Source organism: Hydra viridissima, unplaced genomic scaffold (assembly GCF_058129835.1).
Source record: "Hydra viridissima isolate aposymbiotic clone 2 unplaced genomic scaffold, HvirCarnegie_v1 scaffold_5, whole genome shotgun sequence".
Classification (NCBI taxonomy): Eukaryota; Metazoa; Cnidaria; class Hydrozoa; order Anthoathecata; family Hydridae; genus Hydra; species Hydra viridissima.
In genome coordinates this window covers 10832971-10855071 of record NW_028324304.1, presented here as the reverse complement: position 1 = coordinate 10855071, position 22101 = coordinate 10832971, and the positions used below count along the sequence as shown (strand labels likewise).

Sequence of the window (22101 nt, the reverse complement as noted above, 5' to 3'; positions counted from 1 at the left end):
ATCCTTTTAATGATATACTAAAGTTATTATTATTTTGAAGTTGAAAATTTTTTTTTTTTTTCTTTCTATATATTTTTTGTTATATTGATGTTGCAATATATATCCATCTTGCATAGAATAGACGCTTATACTATACTTTGTCAAAACCAATATTTTTTTTTTTGAAATCAAAATAGTCAGTAGTGTACTGTTATACTTTTATAAATTTTATTATGTGTTTCCTTAGTTTTGGTCAATTGTGTATATGAATATGATGATATGTTAAAGCTAAAATATCAAATGTTTTTTGAATGAGTATGTTTTTATGAATTACTACTCGTCAAAATGAGACAAAAGATGCTGCTTTTTCTGGCAAAGAGTTCTTCAATTTTTTACACTTTTCTTCTTTTTAAGATTTGAAAGTATTGAGAAAATTTTAAAAATAAACTTTTTATAATTAAAGCGTTTTAACTTCACTTTTTTTCAATTCTTATTTCAAATTTGTTAAATTGGTTTATGAACTTATGAAACCAAGAATAGAAAGTCATAAGCTCTCCTTTCTACGCATTACAATTACCATTTGACTTTGTATTGAATAAGTTCAAGGTGAAAAACTAAAATTTATAAAAACTTGTATTTAGTTTTCCCAAAACCTGAGTTATAATTTTATAAGAAAAAAGTTAGAATTTCCCAAATTCGTAGAGCTAGTTCGGGCATTACACAACAATGAAGATAAGTGCTAAAATTTTTATTTGTTTAGGTAATGTTAATAGAAAATAATAAAATATACATAGATATATTAATTTTATTCTGTCGAATCAAATGTGAACCTAAATATCATTTAAAATACTTTTAATGATTATTATAATACTTTTATGCATGAATAGAGACAGTATAGGTTGTTAAAATCGACCCACCCTATTGAATATACAACATCAAACAAGGTAAATAAAGTGAAGGCATTGATTTTCGAAAACTCTATATCTTGAACATTTTGACTAAAATAAGTTGTAAGACCTGTTTAGAGATCGAACTTTTTCCATTAAAGAAAAAATGTTTGGAACAAAAAATAGATTTTTTGGAAGGAGAAAAAAGATTTCCTGTAATTTTTTACCAAAAAGTAAAAACCCAAAGCATTCTGCAATAATATAGGAGGCCCTCTGACAAAAATGTTGTTCCCGGAATATAACCCAAAAGAATGGCGACTTTTCATCAATCATTTGAAACATAAATCAAAACGTGTTGTTTTAAACTAAGGCAATAAATATGGCAGCTATAAACTACCACTACAAATCTAGTAAGTTGTTTGTGTAGACTTGAGATGAAATACCACTACAAATCTAGTAAGTTGTTTGTGTAGACTTGCATAGCTAATCGCCTGAGGATTTCAACTGTTGAGCTATTTTTAATCTGCAGAGAAGAGTTGTCATTAGTAAAATAAAATAAGTTTTTTAATAAATCTTAATTAAGACATTTTCAAATGATTGAAAAATAGCCCAGTAAAATGACGTTGATGAAATCGTTTCTAACTTCCTATGTTACTTATTTTTTCATAATGAACGAGTTTTTACAAATAAAAGTTAAATTTGAAAAAGTTTTAACATAATCCAAGGAACGATTTATTTTCATAAGTTTAATTAGATGGTAAAGAGTTAAGCACGGCCAGGTTTTACTAAAACAACTGAATGGTTATTGTAAAGAAGAAACCGTATCAAATATTCTACGAAATGTCTTCGTAGAGCGCAACGCGCTCTACGTAGCCATAAGCTGCTCAGAGCTCAATATTAAACACTCATGTGCAATTATTTTATTATAACAGTGCGATTTATATTTCACAATAAAGCTGGTCAGATAGGCGATTAGGGTAAGGGTTAGGGTTAGGGTTAGAGTTAGGGATAGGGATAGGGATAGGGATAGGGATAGGGATAGGGATAGGGATAGGGATAGGGATAGGGATAGGGATAGGGATAGGGATAGGGATAGGGATAGGGATAGGGATAGGGATAGGGATAGGGATAGGGATAGGGTTAACATCAACAAGATTTAAAAAAAAAAAAAAAAAATTTAGCGCATGCGTACAAAATATTGCTCTCCGAATAGCATATGGCTGCATAGAGCGCATTGCGCTCTAAGTAGCAACGGCCAATATTCTATCCCAAATTTTCATATTGTATTCCGACGTAATTGAGACTATTGAGTTAAAATTTTGAGAATAATTCCCTACTTATCGGTTTGTGCAATTAGTATTAGTATGAAAAATAATCCAAGGGATGCATGACTAGATTGATTTCAATTAGATAGAAAGGCTCTTGAATGCTAATAATTTTAGTGAAGGTATTTATCGCACCTGGTTTCCACATTAAAAGTATATTTATGAATATATTTATATATTAACAATTTGTTAAGATTAATAATGAATCATATTTAAACTAAAACTGGCTAAGTTAATCAATAATATGTCCTTAATTTAGTCTCATTATTTACATTCTCATTCTAATTCTAAAAGTAGTCACCTTTAATACAACACTCTTTGTAAATGAAAATTCATGGTTGGGATTTTCCATACGATAAGCGTATGTCCAAATAAATGAATTAATTTTACAGTTTTAAACGTTTAAACGCTCCTTTCTTTCGAGATTTTTCAGAATAAATCATCGCAGAGGATTTTGTGTCGCATATTTTAAAATATAAACCATGAGCATGAGCTTTAAGTAGGTATGTGCGTATCTGCGATTTACGGCACCGATTTTAAAGTTAAAATCTGTGACCATTTTTTCACCGCGTGCTCGAGGTAGGTATCGTAAGGATGGATTTTTCTCGTCTTTTTTTTAGAATTTTATATTGACTTAGATAATATTTTAAAAGTAGAGTGTTGTAAGTTTATTGCAATCTGTTTTTTTTTTTGCAGTTACTAACGTTTTTAGTGATTTCATTGCTATTGAAAACTTCATTCCTGTTCTGGAAGTGAATTGACATTGAAGGGATGATGGGTTTTTTTTCTAACTTTTGAATCAATTTTATATATCTATTTTCTATGTACCTGCCAAATTTCATTTCAAAATAATGACACGCTCATATTCTATTTTTGCACGCAGTAAAGGTACCAAATATTCTTCTGTTGGAGAGGTTGGGGGGGGGGGGGGAATTAAGTTTATGAACCTTTTGTATATTTGACTTTTTTATTCATTAAAAAATTGTTTTTATAGAAAAATGAAACTTTATTTAAAATATTGGTGATTTTTTAAAAGTATTCAAAACATGATTTACACACAAAAACACACAAAAAAAACCATATTCTGTTATTAGTTGAACAAAAATATAACCGAGACAAAGTAATGCGCTAAAACCTAAACAATGAAGTTCTATTATAAAACCACCGTAAGCCGAACGCTAATTTTTTAAGTTGGTTGCAGTTTTCTTAAGCATTCCTTATAATGAATTTTTGTCACTTAAGTGGGCATAACTTTTAGTAGGATCATTAGTTTTTTATGAAATTTTCACCATCGTTATACTGATTTAAAGCTCTTTACAATGATGTAAAATAATTAAATAGCTGAATAGTTTAAAAATTTTGCACACTTACCTACTTTAAGCGGAAAATAACAATTTCGGATCGGCAAAACTGGGTCGAAAAGAGAACAAATAGCCGAGAGAACGATAAAAAGCGAGATAACGAAAGTGTACCTATCTAAAAAAGCGAGATAACGAAAAATATACCTATCTAAAAAACCAAATCAGTTAGTTATATTGCCTAAAATGTCTTTGAGTGTTTGCAGTTCATTTCGAATAATTCATAAATATCGTTTTCTGTACAGTTTGAATATATCTAGATGCATCAGTTCGAGTAAATTTTGTTTAAAATCCAAAAATGACGGCGAAAATGGAGCTGAAGAGATAAATACCAATCCTAAATTTAACGAAACTAATGCTGAGAAGTTTGACCTATCAAGTGATCCAAACATCTATAGAGAGGGTCAAACGAGTCAATTTAACAATTCTAGCAGCAATCAGGAACAAAATAACACTTTTAATAGTTATGATGATGATGAAATAAACAGCCAAATCTTAAATGTGGCTCTTCAATTTGTACCTAAATTTGGTTGGACTGTAACAAGTATTGATGAAGCAATTAAAAGCCTTGATTTATCTGTGGCTGCAACAGGGATTTTTAGGAGAGGTGCAATCGATTTAGTTTTGCATTTTATTGAGGAATGTAATAAATCACTTTCTATTAAGTTATCCTCAATTGCAGAGAAGAGATTGGCTGACAGCAGTAGCACACTGAGTCAATCTGAATTCATAGAGTTTGCTGTCAAAAGTCGTTTGGAGATGATTATACCTTATATAGAAACTTGGCCTCAAGCTATGAAACTAATGGCTTCTCCAATGGCAGCAACAGAATGTATTCAATTAGGAGCTCATTTGATGGATGAAATTTGGTATTATGCAGGTGATACATCTACAGATATGAGTTGGTATTCAAAGCGAGCAACATTGTCAGCCATATACATTGCAACAGAGATTTATATGCTAAATGATAAATCAAAAGACTTTGCTGATACTTGGACTTTTTTACATAATCGGATGAGTGAAGTAAAACAGTTAGAGAAGTGCAAACATTCTTTTGAAGAGTTCTTGTCAGGATCTTATTCCTTTGTTTGTGCTAGTGTAACAACAGCTCAAAATATTATGGGGCTAAACAACAGATCAAGAAGATAAAATATTGGATATAAACTTGTTTTCTGTTAATAAAAATTGAATTTTAGAGTACAGAAAGTAATCTCATTTGTTATGTATATAAACTGGTATTAAATGATTTATAAAAAGCTCTTTTTATACATTTTAGTTAAAAAACATTTCGAAAGTTTAAAGAAAGAATTCAGTTTTTTAAATATGCACTGATATTATTAAAAAAATTTTTTCAGAAAGTTGTGTTTAATTGTTTTTTTAACTAAATGAATGATAAGGATTGCCAAGAACAGTTAATATAATGTTTTGTGTATAGGTCTTTGTTTCTTAAAATAAAATGCAATAAATCTTGTTCATCAAAATATCATAAACCATTCTTTACAGTGTATGTGTTCATTTATAAATATATATATATATACTACTACTACTACTACTACTACTACTACTACTACTACTACTACTACTACTAAAATACTACTACTAATACTACTACTAATGGAATTCATTTTTTAAGTGGGAGTATCATATCTAAAACCATAAATGCTACAAATAATTTTTAGAAAACATAAACAGTTGGAATGAATGATCAAATTCTATATGATCTTATTGTTCATGATGAATGGGTACAAGACCCTATTGTGATGGTAGTGTTGTTTATTATTTATAGTATAAGTCTTAATTTAGCAAAAGATATAAAATAATACTGTTAATGATATTGATGATAAAAATGATGATGATAATGATAATCATGATGATGATGATGATGATGATGATGATGATGATGATGATGATGATGATGATGATGATGATGATGATGATGATGATGATGATGATGATGATGATGATGATGATGATGATGATGATGATGATGATGATGATGATGATGATGATGATGATGATGATGATGATGATGATGATGATGATGATGATGATGATGATGATGATGATGATGATGATGATGATGATGATGATGATGATGATGATGATGATGATGATGATGATGATGATGATGATGATGATGATGATGATGATGAAAAGTTTACTTCTCTTTAATCTATAACAAGTTTAAAAAGACTTACACCTTGATTGTGTGTTTCTTAATTAGAACTGCAGTGATGTAGAGCTCTGGCAGCAATATCGTGGACCTTTGTTAAAGAAGTTATGGAAAGTGACAGAAGGTATTTCTTAGAATCATATCTAGAATATTCAAATGAGTATTTTATTTACTTATAGTATTTACTTATACACATTATCATCAAAAATTTTTATTGCTTATCTGCTTACATGATGCTGAAAACATCTAAGTTTGCATATTTACATAATAGTTGATATGTATATTGAATTTCCTAGGTGTATTTTGGTATGCTATAAAAAGTTTGAGATTGAAGTTACGGTAATATTTGTTTTGTATTGTAATTTTGTTTCATTCATTATAGTTAATAATAATATGTTTTTGTTGATAATTGCTTATAATCCTATGTACTAGCTATCAGACTAGTTTTGGGTGTCCTCCCCATCAGCTTGCATACTTAATCAACAAGAAATTAGAGTGGAACATTTCTTTATCAAGGTTTACTTTTACATACACTTTACTTTTACATCCATAATTTCTTAATCATTTATTGATTTTAAAACTTGATCTTGATGCATATTTCATTAATTATTGTAATTTTTAAATTTATGTTTTATTGTATAGTAATTTACGCTTATATATAAAGAAAAAGTTTAAATATACTCCATTATGTTAACAACAAAGCGGCTCTTGAAAGATAGTGTTAGATTTGACAGAATGTCAATAAAATTTAGTATGAAACAAAATTGTAAAAAAATTAAGAGAATGCAATTTTTAAAAACCAATTTTTAGTAATGGTTCCTTCTTGGCAGTGCTACAAGATGATGTCATTGAAATAAGGTGTGAATTAAGTTTTCTTGTGCTTCTCAAAACTTTGGTTTACTTTTTACTTTCAGAATAACTTTGAATTTAAAGGTGAAATATGTAGACAGCAGGAGAAACCTTCAGGGTTTTGATTTTTTCTGATAATTTAGTATAGCATGGATATGAGAAAATCTTTTTCAATATAAACAAGATTTGAGTTTATTTTTAATGAGTAAATTTGAATTTATTTTTATGAAACTTGTTTACTATAATTAAATGTTTGCAAACTTTATACTTTTTTCCCCACTTTAATACTTTCAATTTGACTAAATTAATTTTATTCATTTATAATGCAGAAGTTTGACTGAAGACTCCTCCAGTGCTATTGCCAACTGCAAAAGTGAGCTTATATTTATTATCATGAAATCTGTATTGTCAAGCAGAGTAGTCATGGGACAATGTTAACAAATCATTATTTATCTTTCTGCCTCTCAGTGGTAACAATTTAAAGTTTGTGGTTGTTTTTGGAGTAAAAATTAGCTATAAAACACTGGATTTATCATGCAAATTATGTTAAGATTTTCAAAAAAACAGTCTTTATAAAAACTAATTTGAGTTCAGCGTAATTGTCTTCTTCAAATACTTTCTCATTAATTTAGTATTTTGTTTAAAAATTTTTTCTTATCCTGTTCTTTATTTTCTTACTCATTTCTTTCCTCTAAGGCATTTTCAACACTTATTAGCTGTTGAAACTTCTCATTTAGAAACTTTTTGACACCGCAGCATGTAAAAAAATCCATGAATTAAATTATTAGGCAATTTAATTACTCATCAACTTAATTACTCTAATGAGTCATCAACTTCTTCTTGTACATCATTACATAAAATCAAGAAGTTTGTTGATTTTTTCTTTTTTTTGTTGTGAAAAAATATTTTGAAAAAAATGTTAAAATTTTGCATTAAATTTTAACTAAGAGTTAGTAGTGTTTGTGTTTTTGATGGTTTTCTCTCATCTTTTTCTTGTTTTCACCCCATAATTTTAAGAGTCTCATTATTACTCTCTATGACAACAACAATTATTTTTATGAAATCATTACAATAATCTACTTGGTATTTAATTGAATAAATTATTATGGTTCAATTTTTCTTGATATTGCAGTTATTTTTATGATAAATCATGGAACATTTATTGTAATATTTAGTTGAAAAAGATTTGTGTCCACAATGGAGGAAAATAGCATGGAGTAGCAACTCAAGCCTTATTTCTTATTCAAACAGGTTATTAAATTTTTTTTATAAAAAAATTTTTTATGTTGAAAACACTTTGATTTTTTAGCATGCAAATGTGTTTTTTTTACACAGTGGTAACCCTACAAATTTACACAGTGGTAACCCTACAAATTTCACTACAAATGAAAGAAAGGGGGAATCACCATAATGTCAATTCTAGTTCTAAAAAGATTATAATGTAGATAGAGGAAATTATGAATGAACAAAAAAAAAAGGAAAAGATATCAGCAAAAAAACAACAATAAACATTTTGTGAAAAATAAAAATATTTTGTAGTTATTTGGACTTAAAACACAGTTTGAGGTTGCTTCAAAACTTTCCTGAGATGATGGCTTTCTTGCTCAACTTAATTCATCGCTTAATTCAAACTTTTTTTTATATGGATTTCGGAAAAGTGAACTAAGTTTATTCAATTCCAAAAAAAATGTTCCGAACCAAGTAAAATGAAATTCCTGAAGCGCTCAACTTAATTCATCACAATTTCTTGTGTTTATGTACTAAGCTCATTGAAAATCCATACTGTATATAAATCCATTTACATATATACTAAAGCTTTTTGATGCTTTAGTATTTACATAAATATTTGTAACTGTTGTTAACAGTAGAGGAAGCAATTTGGCAACTTGAAAGGGCCTTTAAAGCTTATTTGATTTTTATTGCATCAGTTGTAGATGCTGAGGTTAAAAAATATTTTGTGGGAGTACATCACCATGTTTCAGAAAAGAGTGCCTCCTGTAATACTTGCAAACCAAAGCTTAAAATTTCATAATCTTGCACTAATTCCTTAGTCACACCTGTTGCTACAACTCTACTAGCTAGGAAAGAATTGAATACCAAACTTTAAATACAAAAGGAGAGGGAAGGCCATCAAGTTGAGTAAAGACCTTACAAAGGCTGAAAGTATTCCTATAATCACTTACTGGTATCACTTCCAAACTGTTATGAACCATTTGAATCATAAATTCTCTCTTTTAAGTAATAAGTCAAATGTATCCAAAAAATGACTAATGATAGTTGCCCAACTTTTCCAATTATGTCACAGTTGACATTTTTAAATGTGTATCTCATAATTTTTCTTTTAGAAATCTATTTTCAAGAGTCTAAGATCTCATGTCAAAGTCTAAGATCTCATGTCAAACAAAAAGATTTGGGTCAACATCCATACGATGTATATTTTTTCCGTTTCAAAATTTCATTCATTGTTGCGATATTGTCACTAGTCAAGTTCTTTGTTTTACACTGTGGCAAAATTACTTGGGCAGCTAAATGTGCCAAAGCTGCAGCCAAACTCTAATGGCGATGTGCTTTAGAAAATAAGGGCTGTTTCAAACAGGCTGTAAAAAAAAATTGTAAGTTTGTGACTTCAATTGTGAATGCAGTAAAATTTTATTTTTCAAAGTAACCTGTCAAGGGCAAAAAAAGATTTTGACAATGTAAATGGCCTCCATATTTTTAATGCTTAGAAAAATTAGGGTAATTTTTGAACTGTTTTTAAATATAAGATTTTGTGTGTTAAAAACTTAAAAAAGCATTTTTTTCTGAAGTTTGGAATGCTGGTTAATCCCAACTCTACATACAGTAGTGTGCAAAAGTAACTGGACAAGCACATAATTCAAGATAACTTTTGAATGAAAAGTTCAACTTCTTTCATATTTTCACTGGAATGTCAAAAAGTTGATTACAATTGTAAAAACAAATGAGTTTTTACTAAATCTAAGCAATCTGATCTTAAAAGTTCATTTTATTGAAATATGCGCGTGCAAATGTATCCAGACAGAAAAAAATAGTAGAAAAAACTAACCTTATAATAAAACATAAATTATTTTTAATTAAATAAACATTTTATTTAAATGTTTATTTAATTAAAAATAATTTATGTTTTATTTTAAGGTTTTAGAAATGTGATCAATTTTTTGGCATTACAGTGAAAATTTGAAAAAAATTGGACTTTTCATTCAAAAGTTATTTCAAGTTATGAGCTTGTCAGGTTACTTTTGCACGCTACTGTACATTTGATCAAAATGATCAAACTGGTGTTCAAAGAGATCTCGAGACTAAAGTAGATTTATTCAAACATAGAATCCCATCCCTTAAATTCATCTCTTAATAAGGTAGAATGTTTCCTTAACATTTTTAGAATACAATTTCATAGAATATTATCACATTTTTCCATATCTGCAAACATAAATTATAAGCACTTCTATAAAATAACCAATGCAGAATTGATATCAGTGCTTCTAGAAAAATTCATCAGTGCCTTTTTAAAAACTTATGTTTTAGCATAAACTGAGGGATTGCAAAAGACACTCTCCTTGGAGCTACTCTCTTAGAACTTTGTTATCTTTTACAGATAATCCTAATAATTCAACCTTTGCCAGTTTTTTCTTGCTATGACATATTTTAATTATTTTTCAGCTTTGGTGATGTACAAGTTTTTGATTTAACTGGGACAGAAAAATGTGTATTTCATGTAGGTTAAAATGTTTTTATTTTAACTCTTATAAATGGAATAAAAAAGTTGGTTACAATTGGTATGTATTACTTTTTACCTTTGAAAAGATGGAAAGTTTATAAAGTTATACTTGTTATTCATAAACCTTTTGAAATTCACTTAGTTTTGGGATCTTTTAGAACACTAGTGCTCATCTTCCTGGCAATTTACGGCATGCTACAAGCTGTTTATTTTTTATCCCTTCAGAAGACAAGCAATGGTAACTAACTGTTGTTACATTTTTATTTCAATTTAATACAAAACATGGTTTAGTTGTTTTATTTCTTACATTTTTAAGATTTATTTTAATTTTTCTGTTAAACAAGTTTGATCAGTTTAAAAATATGCTTTCTTAATGGTGTTTAGAGTCTCACTTTTTATAATTTTTTATTTTAGGAGTGACTTATTATTTATCATAAGTTATCAAGGCAAGTTGAAGGTTTATAACATAAGGTTTGTGAAATTTAAAAAAATTATAGTATTAGGTCTGTTCTCATCTTTTAAAATTACCTATGCTGTAAAATTACAATAACAAGCACTTTGTTCTTCCTTTTCACTTACCTTGCATGCATTGCAATATTACTGCTACTCTAAGTTTTTCTAACTTTCATATTGTTCCATAGTGGGGGATGATTTAGGGGGAAGGTCAGGGAACTGGTTGAACCTGAATTTTAGGTTTGAATTTCACTTTAAAGATAAAGACCTAAAAAGGCCTTGTCAGGGGCAATATCAAGTTGTTGCACATTTTTCAATAATTTTAATTTTTACTCTAAGTTACTTTAATTGTTTTTAAACTAACCTCCCTTTATGCTGCATCTGACCTGGGTACTATTGTACTATTACACTTTTAAAATTTCTGATACTTAGTTTTCTGTTTTAAAAAGTGTTTCATTTCATATTTTTTTTTTTTTAAATTGTTTTTCATGTTTTTGCTTCATGCTTGAACAACAATTTGTTTTAGTGAACAAGGGAATTATGAGGAAAAGTTTGTATTTTCATTTGCTCCTTACCATCCTTATGGGATAGTGTCTGCTGTTTATGATTTTAAAACTAAACTTTTGATTGTTGCTGGGTGTTATGGGAAAGAACCATTTGAGTCTAGTGAAGGTACTTTTATTAGTAGTGTAAAAAAGAAAAACTATGCTGTTTTTTAGTGTAAAATTAAGAGTAATTTTCAGCTTTAGTATTTATTAATCATCTCATAATTTATAGTTTATTTGTGGGTTAATCTTTATACATTTAGATTCATGCTATGGTTCCCAATGCGCAATAAGCATGTGGCGGTTTCTGAGTGATAACCCTTACCTAACTTTGGTAGAAGACCGTGGAAAATCTTTGATCAAGGTTTTAACTTGAGTTGATCTTTTTACATATATTTTTTAATATTTTTAATTAAGTATTAAATATTCATTTTAAATGTTCATAAAAATGGGTTTTTTTTTTTTTTTTTATAAATTATTAAAAGACATTTTTTTTTATATATAAATTATTAAATCACATTTATTTTTTTAAATTTAAATTATTAAAAGAAATTTATTTTCAATGACCTAATTATCATAAAAGTTGTTTTTAAAAGTTTTATGTTTGACACAATTATAAATATTTCTTAAAAAGTCGCATATTGTTTATTATCTCTATTGTTAATATGTATAAATTTTTATTTGTAGGTTTCTAGAAAAGAATTACTCCAAAAGTTTGTTACTATAAAGAAATCAGAAGGCAAAAATTATTTTATGGTAAATAATTTAAGTCTTTATAAACATCAGTTTATTTTTTCAATTTTCTACTTATAACTTTTAGTGGGTAAAATTTCTTATAAAAGTCTTTTTAAAAGCATGGCATACACAAGATTTGTTTATCTCCTGATTCTTCTTTGCTTGTTGCACTCCATTTAAATGGCAGAATCAGTCTTTGGCAAGTTCCATCGATGAAGTTAATAAAGACCTGGGACCAATCTGAACAGGTATTTTTAATTATATTAGGAGTCACATTTAGCTTTTTTCCTTTTTAAAAGCTTGTGTATCTTTTATGTTTTAATCATTTAAATGGTTGAATCCTACAACAGGTGTCTTCTGCACATGATAGTTAACAAATAACATGGTTTTACATTTTTCAACATTTTATAAAAAAAAATTTCTACAATTTGTAGTTTTCATAATAAATATTTATTTTGTTTAAAAAATCATTCAGAATTTAGTTTTGTTTTACTTTTTTAAAGATTTTGTTTGTTTCAGCCAATAAGTGGAGAACTTCGTAGAAGTTCTAGTTTAAAAAATCTAGGTATGTCTTTTTTTTTGTAAATAGCTTTAACAAAAAACAAAATAGAAAAACAATGTCAATTGATTCTAAACGATGAAGATTAAAATAGCACAGAAGATGCTCACAAGAAATATTCTTTGCATTTTTTATTTTGTGCAGCTACAGTGACAGATGATTCTCACAAAGTAATTGAGGTCGACTGGTGGTCGACAAAAGTAAGCTATTTTTTGTTTAAAATTCTTAATCCAAAATATTGTCTTCAATTGAGTTTGAACAAATTTGATCTGTTTTACTGAAATTGCTTTCAATTCAATCAAAGCAAGTACAGAAGGTGAGTGCAGAAGGTGAGTAGAGGAAGCAAGTACAGGAAGCAAGTACAGAAGGAGAGAATAGGATTCTATTATAATACTTTTTCTGAACTTTTACATTTTCCTTTAAAAACTCATCAGGAATTGATTGTGGCACGTGCAAATGGAAACCTCACTATATCATCAAGTAAAACGTGAGTGTTTAATGTCATTTGTTTTTCCTTTGTAGCCTTTGAATAAGTAATTTTTAATACAGTTTTAAATTAATTTATTAACTTTTAATCTAAGTTTTCTGGTTCAGTATTTAATTGAGTTACTTCTTTAGATTAACAAATATGTTGGGTGACTTGCCAGAGCAATTTGATCCTTGGCCAATTGTAAGTCAAGCTGTTGAAGGATATGCATTAATCCTTGAGGTATATTTGTATCATTGTTTTAATAATAAAGTTTTTATTTATTTTTATAGTCAGTTTTTTACATTTTTAACTATTAGTCATTTTTTAAAGTTGTTTTTAAGTTTACAAAAAGATTTTTAAAGTTATAGTTTTTATTAAAATTTGCACTGCTAAAAGTTGATGTTTTTTTTGACAGATATAGTGTCTTTTCAAAACATTATCACAAACTCAAATTTAGTGTGAAAAAATTATTAATGAAACTGCAGAACAGATTGCTGAATCTCCATCTAAAGCCTGGCTAGCTGAAAATGATGATGATCATTCTGTCTCAATCAATTTACGAGCTAAAGAAATTATGAGACAGGTTTGTGCCATTATCAATTTAAATCTAAAATATTTACAGGTAAAGCAAGATTTGATGATTCAATGTAAAAATTATTTCAGTTATCTTTATTTCAGTTCATTTTTTAAAAGATAAAAGTTGTGTTGTTGGAAACATCTCTGTAATTTCACAATATATAAAGTTTGTTATATTTGAAATGAAAGAGTGCATATTTAATGAAATGAGTAGAAAATTGTAGAAAAGAGTTTATCATTAATCATAAAAGTACATGAAGTTTATGAAGAATATTTAAATCAGCAAGTGAAAATGTAAAACAAATTCTAAAAAAGGATGAAAAGAATGCAAAGCACAAACAAAAATAAAAAACAAAATCATTTTCAAAATGATTTTTATTTTATTAATCTCAAATTGTAATAAATATCAAATATATATGAAAAAAACCTATAATTTTAACCTTTTTTTTGTCTTTAGTTGCTTTATTTCTTAACTGAAGCTGAGAGATTTCAGCCAAGCTTGAGGAAACCAAGGTAAAAACATAAGAGCTGGAAATCATTATAAAGCTTGAAACAATATATAGTTAAATTACAATTAGTTAAAAAAAACAAAAAAGCAATTAGATTTTATTTTTTTATTTATTAGTTATTAACAATTTAACTGAATTTCTTTCTTTGCATAATTATGGTAAAGAACTCTCACTCATGTATATCGACTAGTTTGCCTGAAATCCACAACTCCTGAAGATTTATTCTCACGGAAGGTGATTCCTGCTATTTTCAATTATATTTTTTTTTTTTAGTAACACTAGAAATTTTAAAAACTTTTTCAAAGTTTTTTTTTCAAATTTTTTTTGTCATTGTAAATTTGTATTCTTACAAAGTCAGTATCCTTGGTAGTTGAGTAGAGTATTGAGTTTCAACTCAATAATGATGTTTAACCAAACCCCTTTTTGGTTTTTTTGAAATTTGGTACAGTTGAATAACTTAATGAATCAATTTTCATGCAAAAATTTGGGCACCCAATTCAAAGCAGTTGTTAAGATATTCAAATTTTAAAAAGAAATTCAGAAAAAGTTTTTTTAGTTCTTTAAAGTAGGTTTAACAGATGGTCTGTTTCAAAAATGATGATGGTGTAATCTATACTTTAAGAAAGAATCAACTTTTAATAGTGCTACTCTACAGCAAGGTTATTTGTTACTGAAATCTAAACATCAGTGTGTTTAAAGAAGAAATTAAAAATTTCAAAAAAAAAAAATACAACTTCAAAATATCTTTAAATATTAATTTACAGACTTTAGTGTTTATTCAAAGGTTTAGATCACACCCAAAGTATTTTGAATCCAAGTATCAATAACTTTCCTGAGAAAACTCTTTAGTAGGTTCAAAGTACAATGTTCAAAGTTCTCCTAATTGCAAAATTGCAAAAACTAAAATCTGTGATGGTCGTCCTAGAGAGAAATTTGATTTCAAAAAGATCATTCCATATGAAACAACTGAAGTGACAGAATTCAAACAGATTTCTGCATTTTATAGTATACAAAATTATTTTTTTATTACAAACTGTCTGAATCTTTTTTATCTATATCACTAAAAGGAAAAATGTAGTCAATTTTTTCCAAAAAATATTTACTCACCAGATTAATATAACTGTTGATCTTTTTTAAAATTATAATCACATACACTCATCATGCACTTTTCTATCTTCTATGAATAAGCAAGTGTCACTATTGCTAGTTCTACTTTTTTTTATTAGAAGTTTTTAGAAAGAAGTTCTGGGAAAGGGATTTCTTTTTATGGCTAAATTCAGGGCTCTCTAACACCAATGTCAAAAAATTGGTTGAATTGCTAATAGGATTGTGGTTCCAAACTTCAATTCAAAGTTTCTTTAAGTTGGAAGAAATCTCACAGATCACTTCACCCTGACTGAAATATAAGTCTCCAATGACAAAAATCAAATTAGAAAGCCAGCAGTTAAGCTCTGGCAGAGTTTTAAAATGAGTTTTTGATTGAAAGACAGTTTTACAACTGCAAATATCATCAAGCTAGGCATTGAAAGTGGTGGAGACTTCCTCAAATTTAGTTTGGGAATACAGAAGAATAAATCCAGTGCTCGTGCACAAGCTCCAACTCACAAAAGAATTTTAACTCAACAAACATCTTGTGACATATGGGTTAAGCACCAATTCCTTTTCACTACAACTGAGGAGAGCTACCTGAAAACTGCAACATCATTCAAAAGATTCTGGCCCTCATTGATTTTAAAATTATCAAGTTGACAAGCACTTCAGTCTCATTTCAGTTGTCTCAAAACTTAATAGTAGTTTTAGATTTAACAGGTTGCTACAAATATTTTCACACTTTTTGTAACATCTATTTTATTTTTTCAATACTAATTATGGAAGCAACTTATCAATAAAAGTTTCAAAACAAGTTTCTACAGTGTTTTTTAACTTCTAGAAAAAGATCCCAACTGACGCATTTCAATTTAAAATAATATTGTATGGTCAACAAATAATAAAACAAATGAACAATAATTTCCAAAGAATTTATAATAGATGATTGTGTAATAATGTGTAGTCTCATTGGATTTAACCTAATCTAATGTAGTTACCTAATTTAACTTAATGTAATTTACATAACTTTCTTTGATATTGTCTCTTCCTTAAACAAAATATTTCTATTTCTATTAAAAATGTTCTAAAAAGTAATTTTAATTAAAGTCATTTATTTTCTATTGTATAATTAGCACCATTGGTTGAAAAACTCCTGTCATTCTTGAAACAGAACATCTACTATAGCTACTCTAAATAAAATGCTTAAAATTTTTTTTTTTTTTGATACTTTTGCTTCTTTGCAAAGCAGTTTGCAAAATTGCTTATTTATGAAAATGATGCATTTGGAAAATGACAAAATATTTCATGACAAAAATAACCGTTTAAGTTACTTTGTAATTCAGTGTTAAAAATTAGATATTTAAAAAGTGATTGATCTAGTGATTGATATTGAGGTCTTAAAGATGTTTGACTGTGTGAGTCTATTTATCTTTGTAAATAAAAAATTATATGAACCTATTTTTACTATTGTTTAATGAAATTTATATTACTTTTTCTTCAACAATAAAAAAATACCAATAAGTTCACAGCTAATGCTATTAAACAATAAAGAAATATTAAAGGTGCTGAAGGGTTTATTTGAGTTCATTCATTAAGCTTCATTCAGTGTTGATTGAAACATAACTGTCTCTTCATAGTGTCTCATAATCTAAAATAGTGGTCTATAATATCAATTTATGAAGAACAAAAAAAAAAAAGAAACCATTTGTTTTAAAATTTCTAAAGATTTTAAAGTTAAAATCTGAATAAATTTTTAAAAACACATTTTTTTAGATTGAACTTGAGCATTATGGAGAAGCTCTAGATTTAGCTTTACGTTTTAAATTGAACACAGACCCAGTCTACCAATGGCAATGGAAAAAGAAGCCTGTCTCAAAGATAACAATACATGACTACCTGGTAATCACTTTTGCATATTTTGTATTAATTTTTAAAATCTCATTCAGAGATTTTGAAGTTTTTTCAGGAAGTTTTCAAAATTTTTGGAAATTTAATGTAAGATTAATACACTAAAAGCTACAACTTAGCTCTACTAAACTTAGTTGCTATATAAGTTACTATAACTTAGTTACTAACTTAGCATTTAATTACAAATTGTTTTTTATGAATAAAGTTACGAATAATTTGAAAATAGTTCTCTACTTCCTAAAATATGATGGATTGGTTTTTGACAAGTTATCATAAAAAAATATGATGTACATCAGGTTTATGACTTTTTAATTTAAAATAAGCTGTGGGTTAGAAACCTGAGAAATTGATAGTGTATATTAAAATATCATACTAATATAGAATAGAGTTTAAAAATGTCAAATAATGCACTAATATTAAAAATATTTACTTTTATATCATACTTTATGTAATTTCTACAATTTAAATGTCTTTGTAATCAATTTTAGATTTAATACAGTAAATTTTTATAAGAAAAGTGTTTTTATTAGAATAATTTTGAAGCATGGCATACTACTAATATATTTTATCCATGCTTTTCAGTTTTATCTAGTATGTCTAATAAATATAGCAAAACTGTTGATGAGAAATGTTTAAGAGTATAGGCAAGAATTTTAGTTTCATTTGAAATATGTATAGCATTAAGAATAGGTTTACCTTTTATTGAATAGCCATTTAACAAAATGCTAAAAAAATGTTATTATTTGGCATTACAACTGCATCGCATCAATTAAAAAAAAAAAAAAGCAGAAAAGAAAGAATAAAGTTAGTTACTATTGAAATAAGTAAATTATGGAACAAACTCAACTTTGCAAGTGTTTCTACAAAATCTGCTTGAAGAAAAATTGGAAGGTTTATAGAAAAATAGTGGCAAGAACCTTTATAAAACTGGGAATAATAAAGAATGCTCTGTTTTTGTTTTCTGTAGATTTTTTTGATATCACTAATATTAAAAGCATATGACTTTGAAATTTTATGATATACAATCAAATTAAGTTTAGGAGAAATTGATCACAGTTCTAATACACAAGTGTCATTATATCCTTCAAATGTCAGGTTTTTTAATGTAAAAGATGATTTTTTAATGTAAAAAATGAAGAGTCAAGAAAGAAAAAAAAAGAAAAAAAGAGAGTGAAGTCAACATCTTAAGTTAGCGATAACTGAGTCTTAAAGTAAAAATAAATCAGCTAGAATCTGTAAATAGTTGAACATGAAAAATGTATTTAAATTGAAACTCCAAGTCAGGTAGGAATATAGAGATCAACTGTAAGGTAAGAAGGAAATAATAAAATACAAAATAAAATAGAAATCAGAGGCTTTAGACCACAACATTTGGGATGCATGATATACTGAATCTCATTCTAAAACATGTTTTGAAACACTTTATAAATAATAAATAGACATGGGTTTGATTATAAATTAATGAGGGGGTTAAGCAAAAAGTCTTTAAAAAAAATATAACTATGAAACTGAGCCTATTCATTACGCAGACTTTGGATGGCAGGATGATTTCAAACTCCTGAATGAGTTACGTAAAGCTTTTTATTACTTCAAGAATTATCATAACTTACCAAAAATTAAGTGAAAAGCTTCCACCACAGTGCAAAATAAAACTCTAGAGTGTTATATGCTCTTACTACAAGACGGAACTCTAAAGCATCAAATATTCTATTAACAACATGATGTGAACTTGATATTGCAGCAATCTTTATTGTAAATCTACAGCAAAACCTTGCCTTCAGCAAGCAGTTATTTAATAATAACTCATGCGACTATATACTAGATGCATTCAGTGAAATCAAGTGCATAGCTGCTTTAAAGTGTTTCACTTTTTCTTTTTTTTTTTGAGATGACCTTTTTGCCACTAGACTATCAATAAATTATCAATAATGTAACATTTCTCATGTTATAGAAGCAATGGCCATATAGAGTTCAAAAGATCTCATAACTCTAATCCATATAAGTACTGTCTGAAAATGCTTATAAAATGAGATGCACTTCACATTTTATAAGCATTCTCAGACTGTACTTATGTGCATGTTAAAAGTCTAAGAATGTTTTTAAAGTATGTTTTGCTTATATTTGAAATATAAGTTATGATTACTAAAAGGTAAATAAAATAATTATGGTGGTTAAAAAGAAAAAAAAAAAAAAATTAAAAGCAAAAAGAAATAGTATGTATAATAGAAACTAAAACTAAAGATTGCTCTTTTTTGTCTAGACAAAGATTAAAGATCGCTTTTGGGTATTAGATGAGTGTTTGCTTCGTGTTGCTGATGACTTTGACTCAACTGAAGAGCTTATCAAGTATGGATTATTGGGAACAAGTTGGGAAGTTCTGCAAAATATAGATTCAGAAAAAAGTATGGAATACTATATAGAACCTCAATTGGATGACAGAGATGTAAAATCTGAAAAAGTGTTTAGTGGCGTGTAAGTGAAACATAAAAGTATTCTATTCTTTAAGTTAAAACAAAAAAAGTTTGAATTACATCCAAAAGTTTATATGGGATTATTAATTTTTTAGTAATTGATTTCATTTATTTTCTGTAAGATTTTACGATGTTTTAATTTTTGTTATCTTGTTTTATTAGACTATCACAAAAGCAATTGAAAATTTGTAAATACCACTTGCAACTTTTGCACTTTCTTGATCGACTTTCTACATATGAAGTAAGTCATTTTTATATTTTCTTGATCAACTCTTTAGATTGACTACATAAAAGAGACTTTTTTTATATGAATCATAAAAATTGCAAATCAGATTTTTTTCATGTGAAAAATGTCTGTTTCACAATTTTAATGTGTACAGGGTTCTAATAAACTCCAAAAATAGTTGAGCCAGTAATGTTTAACAAAAGATAAAGTGGAGAAGGTGACATAAGTTATGATTAAATATCTCTGATACAATTTTTTTTATAAAAAAGGTTTTACATGAAATGTAATTGCTTTTTTTTAATCTAAAACCAATTAAATAAAATGTAAAAAAAAAAAAAAAAATAGCAGAGAATATAAAAAGCCATCTTTTGTCTTCTTTTATTCTGAAATTTTATAATTTAATTTAGTTTTTTATCCCTTTTACAATTACAGTTTTTTAAAATTCAGATGTAATTAATATTTTAATGGGAACACGTGAAGTGTCTATTCTATCTAACAAAAAGTCTATTCTTCTAACAAAAGCATTTTTTAAAATTAGGTGATACTTGGTGGCTCCTTTAAAGCTCGCGATAAGTTTAATGCAAAGTTCTTTTCTGATTTTCGCTCATGTAATATTGTACATCAAGCTATCAAGTTTGCTCATGAAGAGAACTCATATGCTCTTGAGGATTTGTTCTCCTACCATGGCGAGGAAGTCTTACCACACTGGTTGCCCATTCTTTCAAATTTTCCAGAGACAGCTAATGTCAAAGAATATGAGCCACTTATTCCAGAAGTTGGGTAAAATATTTTAAGTTTTAAATTGCTTTTTAAATTTACAATCAGCAGATGAGCTATAAATGGCCACTTATTATATGCTTTTTGAATAAAAACTTTTTTTGCACTTTTGGTGCAAACAGGTATTTTAACCTCTCTTTAATTACAGTGAAATTGCTGATGGACCTGAAATTCTCCCATGGTTAAAAAAACATCACAGAGAGATAGACTGGGTTGAACAAAAGACAATTATTGAGCAAATACAAGATATCCATGCAAAAGATGATCTTGGTGCTTTTATTTACGAAACTCAACCAGATCTTTTAGAATTCAAGAGTTGTAGCTCTAAGCAAGTTTTGCAGAAGTGGTTTTTTAAAAGAATATTTGAGATCGATGAAAAATCAAAGTTAGTTGACTGCTGTTTGCAGCTTACTAATGTTGGGATTCAGAGAGGCATTCAAGGACTAAAAAACTTGCAAAGCAATCTAGAAACACTGAGAGTTTTAGTCTATGATGTTAACATTGATAATAACCTTACACTTAAAGAGATAATTGATCTTCCTCACATATCAAAAATGAAACTACTTATGTCAAAAACTAGTGATGAATCATTTATCAGAGATTTTAAAGAATTGCTAAATCCCTATTTGTTAAAAATAGAGAAGAAAAATGGCAAAGAAACTCGACAAAAATTGACTCATCAGTTTATGGTTGATATTGCTATTTCCGATTTGACTTGTTGTTTAAAACTTCTTCAAAATTCGTCCCCTGAGGTTAGATGCTTAAAATGAATCTTTTTTTTCTTTGCACCATAACAAAATTGTTCCCTGTTGTTCTTTTTTTTTTTTTTTAACACTATCAGATATATTTTACCTCTTTAATGAATCTCAAGATTTTAAACTGCTTCATGGATTTTTTCAGGTTACTGAACCTTTGATTGCAGATGTTGCAGAAAGGATGAAGTTGGCTATGGATTGTATTTATGCATGCAAGCGTCATGATCAACTCAACATTGCATTTTCAATAGTTGAATGTCTTCCAGCCAAAGAAGAAGGGTAAGATAACCTTGAAAGAATTTAGAAGATTAAGTGGTTTGAGTAGAAAAATTTGTCAAAAAAAATTTTTTTTTTAGATGTTTATCTCATCAAATACAAGAGCTTCATCTTCAATTGGACCAACTTGAATTGCTTTTAGGTGGTGCAGAAGTGTTAGAATATCATTTGTGCCCAAAAACCATAGGTTACCTGTTAGAGATAAAAGACAACCCTATCATTGTGAAAGACATAATTCATATGTTATTAAAGAATACATCTATGAGGTCAACTTCAGCAACATTCCAAGAATGGAACACTCTTCTAAAGCATATAATTAAACTTTCTAAGACTATTTTTACATGTTTTGATGAAATGCTTTGCCATCAGGTTTACTTTCTATTGTATTCTCAAATTATTTGCAGCTTTTTTAACATATTTTCAAGTTTACAAATAAATTTTAAGAAATG

At 27.8% G+C, this 22101-nt stretch overlaps 2 protein-coding genes across 4 annotated transcripts in view; both read left to right on the top strand.

Annotated features, from left to right (window-relative positions):
* The first annotated feature begins 3621 nt into the window (after positions 1 to 3621).
* Positions 3622 to 4822, top strand: LOC149888617 (ubiquinone biosynthesis protein COQ9-B, mitochondrial-like). Its single transcript, XM_090088505.1, has one exon. It carries the CDS (start codon positions 3736 to 3738, stop codon positions 4696 to 4698), a length of 963 nt encoding a protein of 320 aa, XP_089944631.1. The 5' UTR covers positions 3622 to 3735; the 3' UTR covers positions 4699 to 4822.
* Positions 4823 to 5223: 401 nt separating this feature from the next.
* The window catches only part of LOC149888616 (NBAS subunit of NRZ tethering complex-like), a 35833-nt gene continuing 18955 nt past the window's right edge, over positions 5224 to 22101 (top strand). For 2 of the 3 annotated variants that reach the window (XM_090088502.1, XM_090088503.1), the window contains exons 1-28: positions 5224 to 5312; positions 5774 to 5846; positions 6019 to 6061; positions 6155 to 6238; positions 6533 to 6580; positions 6901 to 6944; positions 7747 to 7822; positions 10250 to 10304; positions 10466 to 10545; positions 10722 to 10778; positions 11287 to 11432; positions 11569 to 11669; positions 11993 to 12061; positions 12160 to 12288; positions 12560 to 12605; positions 12744 to 12799; positions 13034 to 13086; positions 13218 to 13308; positions 13526 to 13651; positions 14102 to 14157; positions 14318 to 14387; positions 17013 to 17138; positions 19408 to 19619; positions 19781 to 19859; positions 20383 to 20624; positions 20770 to 21373; positions 21522 to 21655; positions 21733 to 22021. In XM_090088502.1, coding sequence (XP_089944628.1) covers positions 5247 to 5312; positions 5774 to 5846; positions 6019 to 6061; positions 6155 to 6238; positions 6533 to 6580; positions 6901 to 6944; positions 7747 to 7822; positions 10250 to 10304; positions 10466 to 10545; positions 10722 to 10778; positions 11287 to 11432; positions 11569 to 11669; positions 11993 to 12061; positions 12160 to 12288; positions 12560 to 12605; positions 12744 to 12799; positions 13034 to 13086; positions 13218 to 13308; positions 13526 to 13651; positions 14102 to 14157; positions 14318 to 14387; positions 17013 to 17138; positions 19408 to 19619; positions 19781 to 19859; positions 20383 to 20624; positions 20770 to 21373; positions 21522 to 21655; positions 21733 to 22021 — 3255 coding nt within the window. In that variant the 5' untranslated portion in view covers positions 5224 to 5246. Of the gene's footprint in view, positions 5313 to 5773; positions 5847 to 6018; positions 6062 to 6154; positions 6239 to 6532; positions 6581 to 6900; positions 6945 to 7746; positions 7823 to 10249; positions 10305 to 10465; positions 10546 to 10721; positions 10779 to 11286; positions 11433 to 11568; positions 11670 to 11992; positions 12062 to 12147; positions 12289 to 12559; positions 12606 to 12743; positions 12800 to 13033; positions 13087 to 13217; positions 13309 to 13525; positions 13652 to 14101; positions 14158 to 14317; positions 14388 to 17012; positions 17139 to 19407; positions 19620 to 19780; positions 19860 to 20382; positions 20625 to 20769; positions 21374 to 21521; positions 21656 to 21732; positions 22022 to 22101 lie in introns of those variants that run through there. The other variant, XM_090088504.1, reaches the window with a different exon arrangement.

Coding starts and splice junctions, on each gene's coding strand:
- LOC149888617 (XM_090088505.1), top strand. CDS start 3,736: ATGTCTTTGAGTGTTTGCAGTTCATTTCGAATAATTCATAAATATCGT.